The 17,043-nt window shown below is 37.0% G+C and overlaps 1 protein-coding gene across 3 annotated transcripts in view; it reads left to right on the top strand.

Moving 5' to 3' along the window:
- Nucleotides 1–885: 885 nt before the first annotated feature.
- LOC137399277 (UNC5C-like protein) overlaps nt 886–17,043 on the top strand; it is a 46,582-nt gene continuing 30,424 nt past the window's right edge. The window contains exons 1-3 of one of the 3 annotated variants that reach the window (XM_068085310.1): nt 886–982; nt 10,930–11,016; nt 13,682–13,965. In XM_068085310.1, the coding sequence (XP_067941411.1) occupies nt 11,008–11,016; nt 13,682–13,965 (293 nt within the window). In that variant the 5' untranslated portion in view covers nt 886–982; nt 10,930–11,007. Of the gene's footprint in view, nt 983–1,883; nt 1,901–7,832; nt 7,958–10,929; nt 11,017–13,681; nt 13,966–17,043 lie in introns of those variants that run through there. The other 2 variants (XM_068085312.1, XM_068085311.1) reach the window with 2 other exon arrangements.

The following is a 17,043-nucleotide window of genomic DNA, read 5'->3' as shown; positions in this document are numbered from 1 at the left end:
TCGTAATTTGATGAACTTCCAAATCACTGACAGCTGTCTAGGTACAACAAAAAGCGCTACCACCTCTGAAAGCAATAAGCAAATGTAACTTTTAAGCCAAGGGAAACCCGAGGTAATTCTCCAAAAATTTGATTTTCATATATGTATGTAGTCAACATTGTGAAAAATCTGGACTGAATTCTGTATATTTTGCTCATCTCATATTTCTAGTAATCATGCACATGCAAGAACATTTAAGTTTCAGATGATTGTTCAAAGGTTTTGAACAAATCTGTATTTTTTCAATCCTTTGATTGTTAAAACTTTTACTCATTTCTCACCTGGGCTACTAGAGGTGATTTACCAGTTGCAGAATAATTTCACTTTCACGGATTCTGGTCTCATTTTCCTATTTGTTCTCATTACCTTAATTCAAAGAGATACTTAGACCAAAATCTACAAATCCTACATTCCTCAACTCTGAGTATTAAAGGGTTATTGCACCTATCCGATGTTCAGTTGGCAGCAGGCTATATTTGGCTTTTAATGACTATATTGCCCACCTCTGATTTCAATGTCAGACAATAATGCTTTCATATAGATGATGTCACAGACGCTGTTGGCAGCACTCGAAGGCAGGCATTTTGTTCTTCATCAGCTCAGTGTGAATAAGTTCGTATAATTTTTTGACCTCACTGTTGATATCCCTCCGTGTCTCATGTCTTAAAATGACATAATAAAATGTAAAAAATAACTTGGCTAATCTCCCTGAGGTTGTCTGCAAATCTATTCTGGTGCAGTTCAGTTCAAGCTCATCGAGAATTCATTAGCATTGTGCATAATCTTGCGCATTTAGCAATGGTATGTTTAGTGAGGCGTAACCGTATCATGGCCAGTCGTAGCGCAAGACGCTGGATGAGTGGAAGCAGCAGTAGGTTGTTAGTATCGTGATACGTTCAGCGCATTATCACGAGGCTTCTTGGCACAATTATCTGCACAACAGGTCAGTATAAGTCACCTGCTTTTACTTTTCAACATTTTTTGTTGCCTACCGTCTTATATCTGTCCGTCTACCTACATTTTTTGAAAGAAAGTTGTTAGGGCACTACATGCATACAGGCAATAGATCGCGTGAAATCTAGGCTTGTCGGGGCAGATGTACTTTGGTTGGTCTTTTTTTGTGACAGTGTCATTGCTTCATTTATGCGCTTTAGAAATACTTTGGCTTCAGTTTTGTATCGTTATCAATCAAAGGAAGCGTGTTTTTCGACAAAGGGTGTAGTGTTGCCTTGGTAACAGTGCTATTGGTATCATTGCAGATGGTATGAGCTGTCACAAAGCACTCTTTACCATGCGGCCATACAGTGCCAATAATTTATCTCTGAATTTTATTCCACGCTTCTACATTTTTAACAACCTCAACTTACTCTGCTCCCAGTTACACATCATCTCAGGTTTGCATTACTGAAATAAGACAACTCCGATAAATATAGTTTTGATTTACCAGCGTATCGTTATAGGCTGAAGTCTCCCATCTCCTTTCCTCACTACTGTTAATATTACCAGTTAATAACTCAAAAGGATATCTCACAGGAATGTTATATTTTGGTATAGTACTCGCTTTGCATATGATATATGACTCTCTGGGTGATGAAAAACAAGTGGTATTGAAGTGAGTCAATGAGTCTAAACTAAATTATTTTGCACAATTTATGATTATTGAAAGCAGATCAGTTCCTTTAGCAAATGAGACTACAGTTTTTATTCTAAACGGAAGAGAGCAATGAATGTCGATTGATAATAGCCATTACTTTCAGATAAATAGCTCTCCTTGTGCCTCACTAGTTGCAGCGATGAACTGCCGGTTAAAACTGCTTTTCATCACCTGTTGACTTATTTCAACCGTGTCACCATAAGACAGGTAGATAAGCATACATTTTGCGAAATTGGCAAGTTCTAAAGGCTAGGACTTTTTGGTGCTACTGAACAACCATTGAAGACGAATTCATGCGTTACCATCAGGTAGTTTATGCATTTGCAACTCGAACAAACTATCCAATGTTACTTTTAGGTTTCCTATGAATATAAACATGATAAACTATCTAAAAAATGCTAATCACTAAATAAGGGTGCACCATAAGCAATCATTCAGAACTACACCTGTGTTACAGTTATTCATAAACCTGTCGATGGTTTATGATTGGCATAGTCATTACTTTATCGATTAGCGGATGCCACTAACAAAATTTTAGCATTGGGCGAACAGATTTGTGATATGGATTGCAGTTGGTGAAAGTTGAGAAAAAAACCATTTACAATTGTCTCTGGCCATGACTTTCAATAAAAAGCCTACCTAGCTTAGTTACCACATAGCCTGTGCCCCAATATTTACCATAGTAATAACCATGTCTGTCCGAAGCGGCCTTAGGGGAAGGCTGAAAAAACATTACAGTGTATTGGATGCAAACTTTTTAAATTCACCTTGCAAAACCAGCACTTTAACACCTGCGTCAACCATCCTGGAGATAATTGTACATATACATGTACTTAATACACCCACAAAAGCTGCCATAATCATTCAACTATTATATGGAATGGGCCAATTTCTACATCTTAGACTCAAAGGAATCCAAAAACACTTTAGGCTTAAGGTCCATACTGGAAGGTTGATTATGATCAGCAGATGAAGGTATGTACCGTGTTAATAGATAAATATTACAGTATGTATAGGTTATAATATATTAGCAAATATGTACAACTTTTTACGCAGTTCTAAACTAACATGAGTATGATATGGATTTTTCCAAAAGTATAAAGATGTTAAAATAACAAGTTGACAACGGAGTGCAGGTACTATAAATAAGATAGGTTATACAGAGTAGCTGATAAAGCCTCAGTCATCCATGTAGGAGGTCAAGCATTAAACTTTATTGCCATCTAATCAGGAGAATTATCAATTCCTAAGCAACAATGAATCAGAAGTAAAGCAAAGTTGTACAATTGTTTATGTCGGGGAAACAAATCATCTCCCACTGAAACTACGTTGAGCCAAATGTTGTCTGATAAAAATATTTCTATGGTTTTGTAATTAAATTGTCATTCTGGTTGTTGTTCAACCCCTTTGCTGTCTATAACGCTCATCTAGTAGTCATGGTATACAGAGCAGGTGCTCTTGTAACCAGCTCAGTAGGATGTCTCACTCTTAGTCTTATCGCACATGTAGTCCTCACTTGATGAAGGGGGCTCTCTTAATGACACCCTGGAGTTACAACTGGGTGTTAGGCTAACATCTGCCATAGTTGAAGCATTATAAAAAGATCTATGGTACTTTATGTACAAATGCTAAAGGAAAAGAGATATATGCCTAAAAAGTAAAAATAAATAATACGTAAACATGTAACATCTACCACAACGTACTTTGCACACCCAGAAGCTAAATAATAAAAAGAAAGTTGAAATTTAATGTATTTGTTAAAAATTTACATTTATTATTAAAAAAGGCTAATAGAAAGCTTCAAAGAGAAAAGATAAGAAGTACTGTACAGTGTAAATAATGTATACATGTGCTATACAGTAGCCTGCTACCAAGTAGAATGTTTATCACCGAGTCTTGGAGGGTAGAGGATTGGTTTCATGATGGAATCCCGTCAGACAGGATCTTCAGAACATAACCGGGTTGTTAAGGGAAGACAACTTGTAATCTAAATGGTCGATATATAAATGTTTGTAAAGCCTGGTTTCCATATGACAGCTCAAGGCACGCAAAAAGGCGCACGGCGTCATGCGTAGGCCAGCTGTGATGTGGAAACATCAACGCATGACAATCGCGCGACATGCAAATGCTGATCGCAAGGATCCAACAGAATGGATCTTTGCGACAGGTGCGCGCGATGATGTATCCCACAATACACCGCTCGACCTTCTCAACTTATCCCACAATTCAAAAAATAGCTGTTTTCCGAAGAAATCGGTCTCCCGTACGAAAGAGTAAGCCTGGTCTTCCTATGATAGCACAAGATCGCAACGGAAGGCTGTTTTCCGAAGAAATTGGTCTCCCGTACAAAAAAGTAAAGAAATTACCCACCCTGTCCTATGCAAGCATGGCGCCTGCACGCATATAGAAACACTGCGTCGCAGCCCAAGAAATGCATTGCGCACGATCACTGGGCCGCGCACAATCATTGCGCTGTCATATGGAAACCAGGCTTTAACAATGTCATCTTCTAGTTTATCGTTACAAGTTATTGCAGGAATTTTGTAAATCAACTATTAACAGTTGTAACATTACCGTATTATATGAGGTGAAAAACTGGCTACACTTAGCTATAAACCATCAAACATATATGGAAAGGCCCGTAGTTTCATATACATTAGTACACTTGCTTATACAGACAATTTCTTTGAGTTGAAATAATTTTGTTCCTTTTATAAACCACTAAATATAGCAGATGCCGTAATTTAAAATGATTCATTCTATTGTTACTAGTTAGCTGGTGCCCATCTTATCACTTGATGGGCATTTGATGAGTCTACGTCTTATGTCTACATGCCCATCGCCACCGAGTCAGATCTTATAAACCCTCTTATGCATTCCCTCTCCTCTCTCACTTTATCACAAGAACCACTTAAAGAATGTACTTAATAAACCCTCAAAGAGCCTGTCCTTTTAGGCAGTGGATTAAAATTTAATCTCTGTATTATTTCTCTCACACCAAAAGCCTTCCTATCTTCAGAAAGATTGCGTGATTGATAATTGCACTGGTTAGCTGTCTATAGCTGCCTATTAGCATTAGTGGCATCCCATCCTACCCCACCACTTCCTGTCCGGCAGATGGTATCTCTCTATTTTACCTAGTTATCTCATGTCAGTAAACTCCCATACAGTACGGCCTGTGTTTACATTCCGCAGGATGTTCTTCCCTTGTAGCATCTACTACTTTGTATGGTATCATTAGACTAAATGGTGAATACATTTAGGCTATTTTAATAATGTTTAGTGTGAGGTTTGAAGAATTAAATATGTAACTTTCAAAACAATCAGAAACTTCTGTGTAATTCATTTAAACTAAGTTTCTATTTTGCAAAGGATGACGAACCAGAGCCACCCGTATTCGTCTATGGTTTTTCTAGTTCTATCGGCTATGTAAGTACCAATCCTGATCATTCTGCATCATTTGATTTAATCTTTGAGTAATTTTTTCTTTTGTTAAGAGGAATTTATGTGAGTGTGTATTAGTGCAATTAGGGCCTTTGTGTGTAGAGATGAATAGAGACGGATTCGTAATCGGCAAGCCAAGTGTAGCCTACCTCTGCTTTTCATTTTAGTAAGTCGTCTTATTCCGCGTGGTTATGAACTCCCAATATCAGGTAGGAGAAACATACTTTTTTCTCGTTTTGAAAATCAGGTAGCTATTTTTTATATCCGCTATAATAAGATTAAAGGCTTTATGATCATTTCTTTGGTCAACCATAGAGTATAAAACATAAACTTATGATGACGGTAATGACAATAGCTAGCACTGTGATCTTTTCAGCCTCGAAGCAATTCATCTTGAGCTTTCTTTTTGTAACGCCCACATACATTTAGATAGTCGCTAACTCAGCTGGATCAACGTAAGTTTCACTAGAACTAAAAATGAACTAAATTGTTTCTAAACCTGTGAATCTCAATAAAATCTATTTTGATTCCTGGTCGCAAAAAAACTTTTCAAAATCATAGCTATGACAAACAAAAGTTCAAAAACCTTTTGAAGTAGGTCAATATTGCCTTAATGTTTGCTTGCGAATACCTCAGTTTCTCAAAGATCAGCTTTAGGTTTACCACTCAATCAACAATCATTAAAATTTTATATACAGCTGTGAACACCGATAGTTGTCATCTTTTGAAAACTGATTTCCGCGAGAGAAAATAGATAATATAATTGTTTAGCTGTGACTTTGATGTTATTTTATGTCTATTCCACCTTACGGTTTCAGAGGTCGACCGCGAAAAATTGTTTCCTAATTTTTATGTTATGAATCCGCTTCCTACAAAAGAGTTCTTTTGATCAAAACGTTTTTTAATAAATGAAATTCTAATCTCTCTGCAGTCATCAATCAAACGTTTCCATTATTTGCATTTGTTGTCAGTAGATTTATGCAAGGACTTTTCTGCTAACAGTTTTGCAATTAAGATGTGTTCTTCTTTTTAATGCCAATCTTTTACATGTCTTCTAGCTATCAGATGCTTTTCTTCTTTAAGCCACTCATTCATTGTCTGTGTGTCCGTGTTTTATTGATATGAGGAACTATGAATATTTTTTTAACATTTATTCAGTCTGTGTCGCTAATCTGGTTAGTGTAAACTCACTACAATGAATGATCGATAAAAATAAAGTCATAAACCGACATCGCATCAGTAAAGATCAGTGGAAGCTGGATCAATACAGCTGTTGTATCGATTTGAAATTTGCCCAATCTTGTATCATTTGGCATGTGAATTGGCTACCTGGCTCTGTCAGACTGGACGTGTTGCAAAGGCATCCCTTCAGGTTAATCTGACAGTTCCGAAAGTGGTAGATACTGAGAAATTGGTCACCTCTTCTCTACCATACTGCTCGACTCAAGCATGCATCGCTAAGATGCAAGTCATTGTCGATTTCCGACAGACAACAAGACATCGATTTAAAAGAACAGTACTGTTAAAGAAATAGCGCTTGTGGCAAAGCCAACTCTGAAGAATCAAGTTTTGTTGAAAAGTAGCCAATGTATCACAAAGTGACAATTATGGCAGACAAGTTGGGTACATGCAAAAAGTACTGCTAGCAAGAAAATACCACAAAATGCTATAAAGTAGAAATAAGAAGTGAAATAAGATCATGCAAGTTGCAGAGTATACAATACTAACATGACCTCTAAAGTTATTCCTTTGGCATCCACAAATGCATTGAGTAAGATGTCAAGGATTAGATTACAAAAGGTTTATTTTGGGAGGTGCTATTGAGCAACTAGCTAATGCCACAATTTAACAGAAAATCCATCCGTTTTTTGCTCATAAACGATGGGTTATTCCCTGATTGTGACATCACTCAGCTCTAAACACAAAATAAATAGCTTCATCCTTATTTATTCTTACTAAGTACCTTTGTCATATAGAACAGTCAATAGCGCAAATTTTGCTGCTGGTAAGTACGTAATTGATCATCTGATTATAAAATATTCACTTGGATCATGTCAGCGTTATGTCATTGCGGGCGCTTCGTTAAAAAAGAAAAGGAATTCTGCGCCGAAGACTATAGCGGCACACTTCTGTCTCGCTTGGCAACTGTTACAGGAATCAACATAAAAGAGGCTGAAGTGTGGAAAATGTTCAAAATGGAATAGCTTGCGTGGCATTTTCCTGCGCATCATTCGCGAGTGCCGTTTCCGTCTTTCGCCATCATGAAGCGTTTGACAAAAATTTGCGAGTGCCACGACATGCTTGACCCGTGGGTTTTTACTGCTACCATCTTGTGAATAACTCAAATTTGTGGATTAATCCCCTCATGGAAACATTGTGTTTTAATGAGGCAGCTAAAATAGTGGCATATATAAAAAATGGAAGCTCACTGCTTATCGTCTGCAGTAGTCTTACAGGGCTTTGTTTACATGTTTTTATGAAATGCAAATGCATTTTGTCAACACTATTCAACGCCTCAATGTATGATAATACTTCTCTTGTTATTGTCTTCTCTATTGGTTTTTGGCATCGTGTTTCGCTGAACTAATCACGCCAGGGGCACAGCTCAAGGCCGTATTGACTAGTTGGTTCAGTCAAGGATCATTCACCAGTTCAGTGACTGCGTTAGCTAGCCACTGCCACGGCTGCTTGCACTAGGAATACTGCCAAAATTGTGGTTAGTTTTACCAGCTTTTTAAGTCAAGTAGGAATTTATGTCCTTTCCATACAATGCGAGGGACATCAGAGTACGAAACAAGCACTGCTCTCAACAGTTACTCAGTAAGTTTAGACTCCACTAGATCATACTAGTGGCTGTCTGGTGAGTATTAGAATTTAAATCTTGGAAAGATTTATTTCTTGGATGAAGTATCTTAGATTTTGTTGATATTATTCAATTCCTTCAGCGCAGTGCTTCACTTTTTATAAGCTCTTAGCGTATGAGTATAACTTCGCATCTGGATTTCCTTGCAGAATATTTTTGGGATACTTTTAATCATAACGTTACTACGTTTACTAGCGCCTTGGCAGCTAGTAGTCAGTGAGTGATAGGCCAGTGAGAGATTTGTCAGATGTAATAACAAATTGTATGATTATTGCTTAATGTGGGAAGGTGGTTAGTTGGTGCAGTTAGCCGTGAGTCGGTCTACTTCACTGTAAGTCATGAGTTCGAATCTCTTTGGCAGCAATTTTTTTTCATAGCCAATAAGCATTGCATCGGACAGCTGGATGAACACAGTTCTATAGCAAATATTAACACATTTGAATCAAACATCATGCATAGTTCCTGATACCTAAACTCACATCTAATAATCATATAGTTGCTGGATGTTCTCTTTTCACTGGTAATAGACAGCTGGGCTGCTCGACTTTGAAATGTAATATGAGCAAGTCATTTTTTACATGTGAGTATGATATATTTTCAAAGGTGTCTGAATTTTTATCATTGAACAGAGAAAGCGTAATCAGATTTTTTAATAGCTATCAATTCTCCACTCTCCAAGCTTTAAAATCTTTGAAAATCTATTTGAAAAACAAAAGAAAAGTATTTTACACAATACAATGGGCCGCTTCAAATTAGTTCCTTGAGTGTTGGATTTGACTATAGACTACCACAATTAAAATCTATAAATTCAATTTGTAGTTTCATAAGTTTTAACTACCTGAGCGTGATCACAGTATAACCATTGTCACCTATACATCCTCACTCATACCAGAGCAAGCTCCCATCACTCGGGTTCATCTTACACCCTTCAAAGTTGTTTTCTCTTGCACAAATATGATATATACAGACTCAAATGACAAACAAGTAGTTTTTGTGTCCTCTGGACAATGTTTGTGAGATATTAAGAGTTATGCAATTTTAAAACAAATAATTTTTTTCAGATTAAAAAATCCTAAAAGGAAAAAAAAGTCGTGTATCAGCTTCGTCTGAATGTTTTTTTATTTCATTTCTGTTGAGACCTAAAAAACTATTTATGTTTGTTTGATTAATATAATTGTCTAATAGAACAACAAGAATATGTAGAATGAGTTTTGGCTGGAAGCGGGAGCTATTCATTTGCAGTTGGTATTAATTTGTGGTTGAATATGAAACTTTACCAAGCTGAATGAAAAGCTGAAGGCAGAGAGTCTCTTGTTTGACGATATCATAAAGCTATTATTGTTTTTATGCACAGATTTACGTCTGGCTCCACAACGAGAGGATTAAACATAGACTTCTATTGTTCACCTCAGCGGTTTATTCAGTCGTTTATGACGATATTTTAGTCTGCGGTCTAAGTCAGGCAAGTTTATTAATATGAGTTTGATTCATAGCCTCAAAGGCCTGTCAAGCTATTGAAGCATTTGATATGGGTGACAAAAAGTGTGGGCTGGTAAATGGATAGTTTTTATAAATAACAATGCCTTGTTTTGCTTGTTACAGTCCAACTTTACAACACAGTGTCTTTGCTGTTCTATTGTAATGCCAGAGTACAAAATACAGCTTTCGCAAAATGTGAATTTAGGAATTCGGTTATCTTCAAGCAAAGTGGCATTTTTTTATTTGAGTGCAAAGTAATTACATTATTTGAATAAAAAGGTTTCTGTACAACATCAGTTTGAATACTAAAAATGAACTGACACAAAATTTTAGTTGATATATCAGAAAGTATGGATATTTTAACATTTGTGATTATTTTTTGTGTTTGAGGTGATCTGACTGCTAAAATGTTTGAAGGTTAAAATCGACAAAACTTGATCCCGATTAAAATGCTCAGAAGGCAAACACCTGCCAGAAGATGTCACTATAGTTGTTGCTATAGTTGATATCGGCTATTGCGTTCAAGTTGCAGCATTATGTATCTTTATTCTGTCGGTCTTGTTGCAACTATAGATGTCATAATCGTACTTTGGCTTGATCTGAGCATTGATCAAGTTTTGTCAATTTTAACCTTCAAACATTTTTGCAGTCAGATCAGCTCAAACATCAAAAATAATCACATAATAGAAAAAACCAATAATTTCTGATATCTACTACAATTTTATGTAAGCTCATCTTCAACTGATTATGTCAATCTTATATATCAGATCTATCTTGTCAAGAATGGGTACTGGATGCTCCACTATCACTCCAAACTATAACAATATAACAAAACTAGTAATCAATGTTCAAACGGGCTAAAGGTTCATATAAAGGCTATAAGCAATTGCCATAGAATCTGGACTATCGTGATGAAATAAAGACCTACACTTCAAGCTGCTTTCAGGCAGCCCAAAAGTTCAGTACAGTCAAAAACTTACCAGCAGGCATTGCATAAGCAGAGGTCAGAACTTTGGTAGCACAAGATCGCTGACACATCTCGTTGGTCAGTTTTTGGCTTCTGATAAAAGCAAATTTTTTCAAAGCAACTATCATTCCATGGCAATCATCATCAGCAGCGCTGCTTTATGTGAACACAAGCTACATATGAGTCACACCGGAATGCTTTGCTGCACGACATTGCTGCCAGGGTCTTTTGACTAATATTGAAACAATGCTTCAGCAGAACGAGGCTGCAAAGAAAACTAGGGACATACGCCAACCAAACGTCAGAATCTAACCTCGCTATAAGTCATAATGCTTAAAGCCCAAGTATCTCTCATCAAAACAAGCTTTCTAAAAACAGAGCTATTGTTATTAGCTGAAAAACTATCAAAGTTATATCCCATTCGAGATCATTTTTTTGATTACCCAACAAGCAATGATCACTAGAGCTGTTTGTATGTTTCAGGTTGTGAATCACATTCATCTGGGACAAGAAGAACAATGAAGTCCTCCTTATACCGTCTATAACAGCAGAGTGTCGCAGATGGGTCTCGTAAGTTTTTTTACAAGTTTTTAAGGTGTGTGCATCAGCATTCAAAGTAGTAAAGAATTACTTAAGAAGGAACTTTCGCCAGAGTTCCAGCCGCTAGCGGAATAGGGCTGAGAGCACGACACGCAACCATTATCAGTTCTCAGGGTTTCAGTAGGTGTGTCTATTTGATATGACAAATAAAGGCAGTACAGAAGAACTGGATGTAAGCCAGTCATCTGTCATGTAAATTTCGCATTAATAATCCACCCTTTCATATGGATAAGGCAACCTTTAAACAAATAACTCGCATCAGCTGGGTAGTTTGTTCAACTGTCATGGCGTGTTGACCGGTGCCCAGTGGTTTTTTTCAAATAAATCACTCTTTTAAACACATCTTTTTTTGGCCGGTTAACTGAGTTACATGCTGGAGTTTTCAAGTTTTAGAATAGTAGAAAGATTTTACTAGCACTAGTACGATGGGAGTCCTGTGTGGCATGAGAGATCGTCATATGTAATAAGTACGTGCATAATTATTCTAGGATGTGGAAAAATGGTCAAAAGACGCAGCAGTGGCGTGCTCGGCTTCGTATCTGAAGACCAGGGTCATTTCTTGTGTGATGTGATCTTTTTTATACGTAACGCCGCTTAGCATGGCTTCCGGCAGCCGGACGAATGCAGCTCTTATTATAGTAAAAATTACTTTAACTTATAACGTACATGTACTTTGAATAACATACAATCATTTGACACTCCCAGTAGGTGTAGACGCAGTTGTAGCGGCAGCCAATTATGTGGAAAGTTGAGTTTAAATTTTGTGCGAGGCAATTTTTTTCCAGCCTCCATCCATTGCTTCTGACAAGCAGGCTGACACTGTTTGTATTAGAGTAAAGATTCCTTCCTATGTGTACCAACACTCAGATGTTCTGTTGCCTCAAAATGAACTACATGTACTTAATCTTTGGGATTAACTAGACACTAGGCATTAACGTGGAGACAATTTCTCTCTCACTACGCGAATTGCAATGCGGAATAGGGATTGTAGTAAGTACTAAACAAACAATAGAGCCAACAAACAATAGAGCCATCTCTAGTTGAAAACCAACATCATACCATACTGCTGTGCTTATCACCAAAGATATTGAGTCTTAACTGTCACCTATTAAATTATGGTAACTCTAGGAAATGCCTTTTATTGATGCTATCCATCTGTGTTAGTGCTTAAAGAAATTGCTCAAAATAAGGCACTTGCGCTGTTTAACTCTATCCAAGTGTTTAATAGGGAATAATTCTATAGCCTTGATTAAATCAAGTTCTAGATTATGTACCTGCGCTCTATCTACCTCTATCTACCTCTACCTCCACCACATCTATGTATTATAGTTAATAGTCGAAATTTACCTGCTAATTTTATCTTTTGGCTATTTTAACTAGTGGATACATATCTTTACTTGTTTCTATGGTAATCACTATGTTCTCATACCGTAGGTAATTTGCAAGTTTATATCATCTGCCATATGGAAATGGTAAAGATCTGCAAGTTGAACTAATTTTGTTACTAATGAGTTTTTGCCAGAAGTTTCATGTTTGCGAGAGATGAAATGGCACTTGTAGATGAAGCACCCAAAATATGCCGGCGCAACTTGTTCCATTTTCAACATTTTCCAGGTGTCATCCAGTCTTAGAGCGATATGAGCAGTTTCAAATGTGCCGCTAAAACCTCTGGCATAGAAATCTTTTTTTTTTCAACAAAGATCCTGCCTTAATCTGCGACAAGCGAATGTCGATTGAAACAATTATTGCATAGTCACTCAGCGTGCACACGATTCCTCATCTGCCCAATGGGAACATAGAGAATGCTCTATATTGATATGATACCTTCATATACCCACATTTGGTAGTACAGCATTCATAGAATGCCACCATTATTTCTCAATTCGAAAAACCACTAACAGTTTGTTGTTTTTGTCTTGTTCGAGATTACTGTCATACCTTTTGGCTTACATCACTTTTACTGGAAACGAAATAGCTCAGTTCCGGTGCTACAGAGAAGGAGGTAGTGCATGCTGGGTAATGTTAGGCACCAATAAAAGTACGGCTGTGTTCAGAACAAGTTTTCCATGGTACCAACCCTGGCTTAGCTATAGCTGATGTTTTAATGAACTGTTTTGTATTACACTGATATTATTGGTTAATTCTGTTTGTAGCGAGCACATTTGTTGTATGGTAAAAAGTTACAACAAAGCTTGTTCTTCTGACAATTCTTATCGTACTTTTAACAAAAGTAACTTTATTGAGCAACATGCAGCCAGCTGACATAATAATTGAAAAATAAATAATAAAGAAAATAATTTAAATCATTAAAAATGAGTGATTTTTACTAACACATTCTAAGGATGTACATGTATATGATGTTATCCACCATGGTATATTATAGTCTTGTGTTAAACACCAAGGGATATTATAGTCTTGTGTTAAACACCATGGGATATTATAGTATTGTGTTAGCTACCATGGGATATTATAGTATTTTGTCGTCCCCCATGAGATATTATAGTATTTTTTTTATTCACAATAGGATATTATAGTTTTGTGTTAGCTACCATAGGGTATTATAGCACCATGTTATTTACCGTGATGCACCATTCAGCCTTTCACCGAGTTGTGTTATTTTCATTGTATTTTACAGACTGGAGCAGTGATTGCTCTTGCTATACTCTCAGCGTTGGCAATATTAATCGTCATACCAATTCTCGCCTTCCTCTACTATAAGAAGCATCGCCAGGCCAGGCAATTGCAGTCTCAGCTTCGAGACCACGAGAAAAGTCGTGCACCATCTTCCAAAAAATCTTCCAATGTTTACTCGCTGCCATGCCGTTTGAAAAAAAAACCAAGCAGTGCAGGAGGCAGCAGAAGTGCTGCTGGAGAGAGTGGGGTGTATGACATGGCAGAGGTCTTGCAGCTGTCAGAAATGTAAGTTATTAGAAAAAGTTCCCAAGTGACCGCTGTCTATCTTCTTTTGGGTTGCACTAAAAAAAGGGTGACATCAAAACTTAACAGTTTTATTCAATATTAATTTCTTTATGCTTTGACTTATTTCAAGACAAGTCATGGAGTTGTTCCCCTTGATTTGCCTTCAAATCAATGGACTGTTGCAATGCTGACAATTAGACATTATAAGTGCTGAGTATACAATAGCCTACCTCATATAAAGATAAAATTAAAAAAAAAATTTTCAATGTAAAAGCAAAAACTTTTTTAAATTGCTTCGAGCGTGAAAAAGATGAGCATTTTTTAATATTCAAGTTTCATAAAAACAAAACAAAAATTCAACATAAATTAAGCTTTGCCGACTTTCAAGCTATCGCTATAGCGATGCAGTAGTACTGAATTGCTCATATCATTAGTAAATGGCACCCAATAGACTTGGCCAAATAATAAAAATAGTCGAGGCTGGATAGCAAAGCCCCCTCTTTACAGTTATACTTAGTAGTATTCTCACAGTCTAGTGCACAGATAAAGCGCAGAGAATAACTATCTCCACAGTTACTCTAGAAGGCCAGAAGGTTTCCTGATTGGTGCAGGTGTTAGAATGATGGTATATTAAGCTACATATCATGAGTTTGAGTCCCGCAAGTTGCAATTTGTTCTCAATATTCAACCGTAGCTTTGGACATGACCAACAGACCAACATGGCTCTTATTATTAATTTTTACATAAAACTTTTTGCTAGAACTCAACTAATTTAGAGAGCATTCCACATAGACTATCTTGCGTAGTGATACATATACATGATATTATAACACACTCTAACCCGACTATTTGACAGTTCGCTAGATTGCGATAATACAAACAATTAATGTTTATCATTTATCTGTGCAGCTGTTCCCACGCAGCATGCCAAATTATATGACGTGATTTTACGAAACAAGCAGTCTCTTCTTAAAGGAAGTTTTCTACTCCATATATGGTTTCACCAAATGTGTCAACATTCTCAATGGTACACTTATTTTAGAACAACATTGCACTCAGATGTTATCTCAATACGCTACAGAGTAGGTAGTCATTGTTGACTTACTTTAAAAAATATGAATGAATGCTGGTTTAGATGTGCTTGAAAAGCTCTAGAAATGTGTGCTAAGATGCCACTAACCAGCTAAGTTAAAGTAACGTGTAACATCAAAATTGTGGATTGATGGCAACGATGAAAATCGCCACATGAACTTCGTTCATTGCAGGAGGAAGTGGGTTCTGAATAGAGAATTTCGGTTCTTTTCTGATTTCGCAGATTCATTTTGGTAACAAATTTCACTAGGGCTCTGTTAAAAATATCAGGTGTCATCTGTGAAGGTAGAAACAAGCCAACTCATCACTATGATAGGCCTCCTATTCTTACATACTTGCATATTAAAATATTATCAGCATACAAGCTGATCCAAATTGACAAGCATCTAAAATCGCGTGACGAGTGTTGCCTCTTTACATAACTCAAGATTGATTGCTCTATTAGATAACCCAGACTCGGCGTGCTGCTTATTGACTTGAAGGGTTTAGGTGTTGCTATTCTCCTTCCCTATGTTCGATTTCTACAAGCATAACTAGCTGCATTCCTAAATACCTCGTATTACTAGCTACGGGTCTTTGTATACACTTGCTACGACAACACAGACTTCCGCCTTTTCTCAATATGCGCTAGAGAGTGACAAGTGAAGCACACTGGGGGAATAATGAGAGGATTTGTTGGAGAGTTCTAGTGTTTAGTTGGGAATGATGTTAGCGATGATTTTAGCAAATTCAAGGACTTGGAAGTGCTTTGTTGCGATTGGCTCAGTGAATTTCAGCAAGTATGTCGTAGGAGGCTTTTTAGATTCCCTACTCATAGGAAGTTATGTTCCTGCTTGTCAGGGGTTATACCTCTTCTTGTATGTGGTATGTCCCTACTTGTAGGAGGTTATGTCCTTACTTGTCAGGGGTTACACCTTTGCCTGTCAGAAGTTCAGTCCCTACTTGTAGGGAGTTATGTCACTACTTGTAGGGAGTTATGTCACTACTCGTAGGGAGTTATGGCCCTACTTGTAGGGAGTTACACATATCTGGCAAGCATATAAAATTTATATTCATATTGTGTATTACTCATAGTTGCAGAAAAATTATGGTAGCTTTTGTGGTGATAGCTGGGCCGGCTAGGTTTTGTTGGCAGCAGATAAGTATATGTCTTTTAATTTATTACTCGAAACTGTTGACTGAGATCTTTTTAAATAGGTGATGTTTGTATATTATTTATAAAACATTGACCAGTAGTTGTATGAAAAAGATTTTAAATACATGCACAATATAATTCTTGTACCCTCTCTTAAGGTTTTCACATATAAGTTAGAGAAAACACTATATTTTCATGTATTATCTCTTCTTGGTATTATTTGAGACAAAGCACCAAATATGAATAATTAGTCATTTTTAGTTCTCAGGCTAAGAGTTTACTGGGTTCACACTCTTTGATATGAGATCTTTATCGATGTCAGTAGACATTTTGACAAACAAACCGTGATTCAGTTAAACATAAGGCTACTGGGGGGGCATGGTCGCCTAGCAACTCGATAATGCATCACGAGCTGAGTAAATCTTTATGATATAAAACAAATATGCTCAGTAGGAATAAGGCACTAGCCCGAGGCATTATCTAGATTATAGCCTATTTGTGAACTTCTCGTGACATGCAAATAGTCGGTGATAGAATTAGCATTGAAGTGGGTTTCTATTTAGCGATCGGATCGACAGCATTGCTGTATGTGTTCATGCCAATAACACGATGGGGTCTATTAGTGTAGATGAGTGAATGGCTAAGGAAATCAAAGATTTCTATCTCAGAGTGATGAAGTTCCCACAGTGTTGCAAGATGATTGTTATCTTGTTCTCTTTCCCTGCAAGTCAAATCACCTCTACTAGTGGGGGTCCTCCCATGTTTTGTGACGATTCTGATGACCCGACGACAGGGATATTTAAAAAGTGACAGACGAGACGACCGTTTATCAATGTAGGTGACGAGGTGAT

The sequence above is a fragment of the Watersipora subatra genome, chromosome 7 (assembly GCF_963576615.1).
Source record: "Watersipora subatra chromosome 7, tzWatSuba1.1, whole genome shotgun sequence".
Classification (NCBI taxonomy): Eukaryota; Metazoa; Bryozoa; class Gymnolaemata; order Cheilostomatida; family Watersiporidae; genus Watersipora; species Watersipora subatra.
This window is presented reverse-complemented; position numbering and strand designations above follow the sequence as displayed.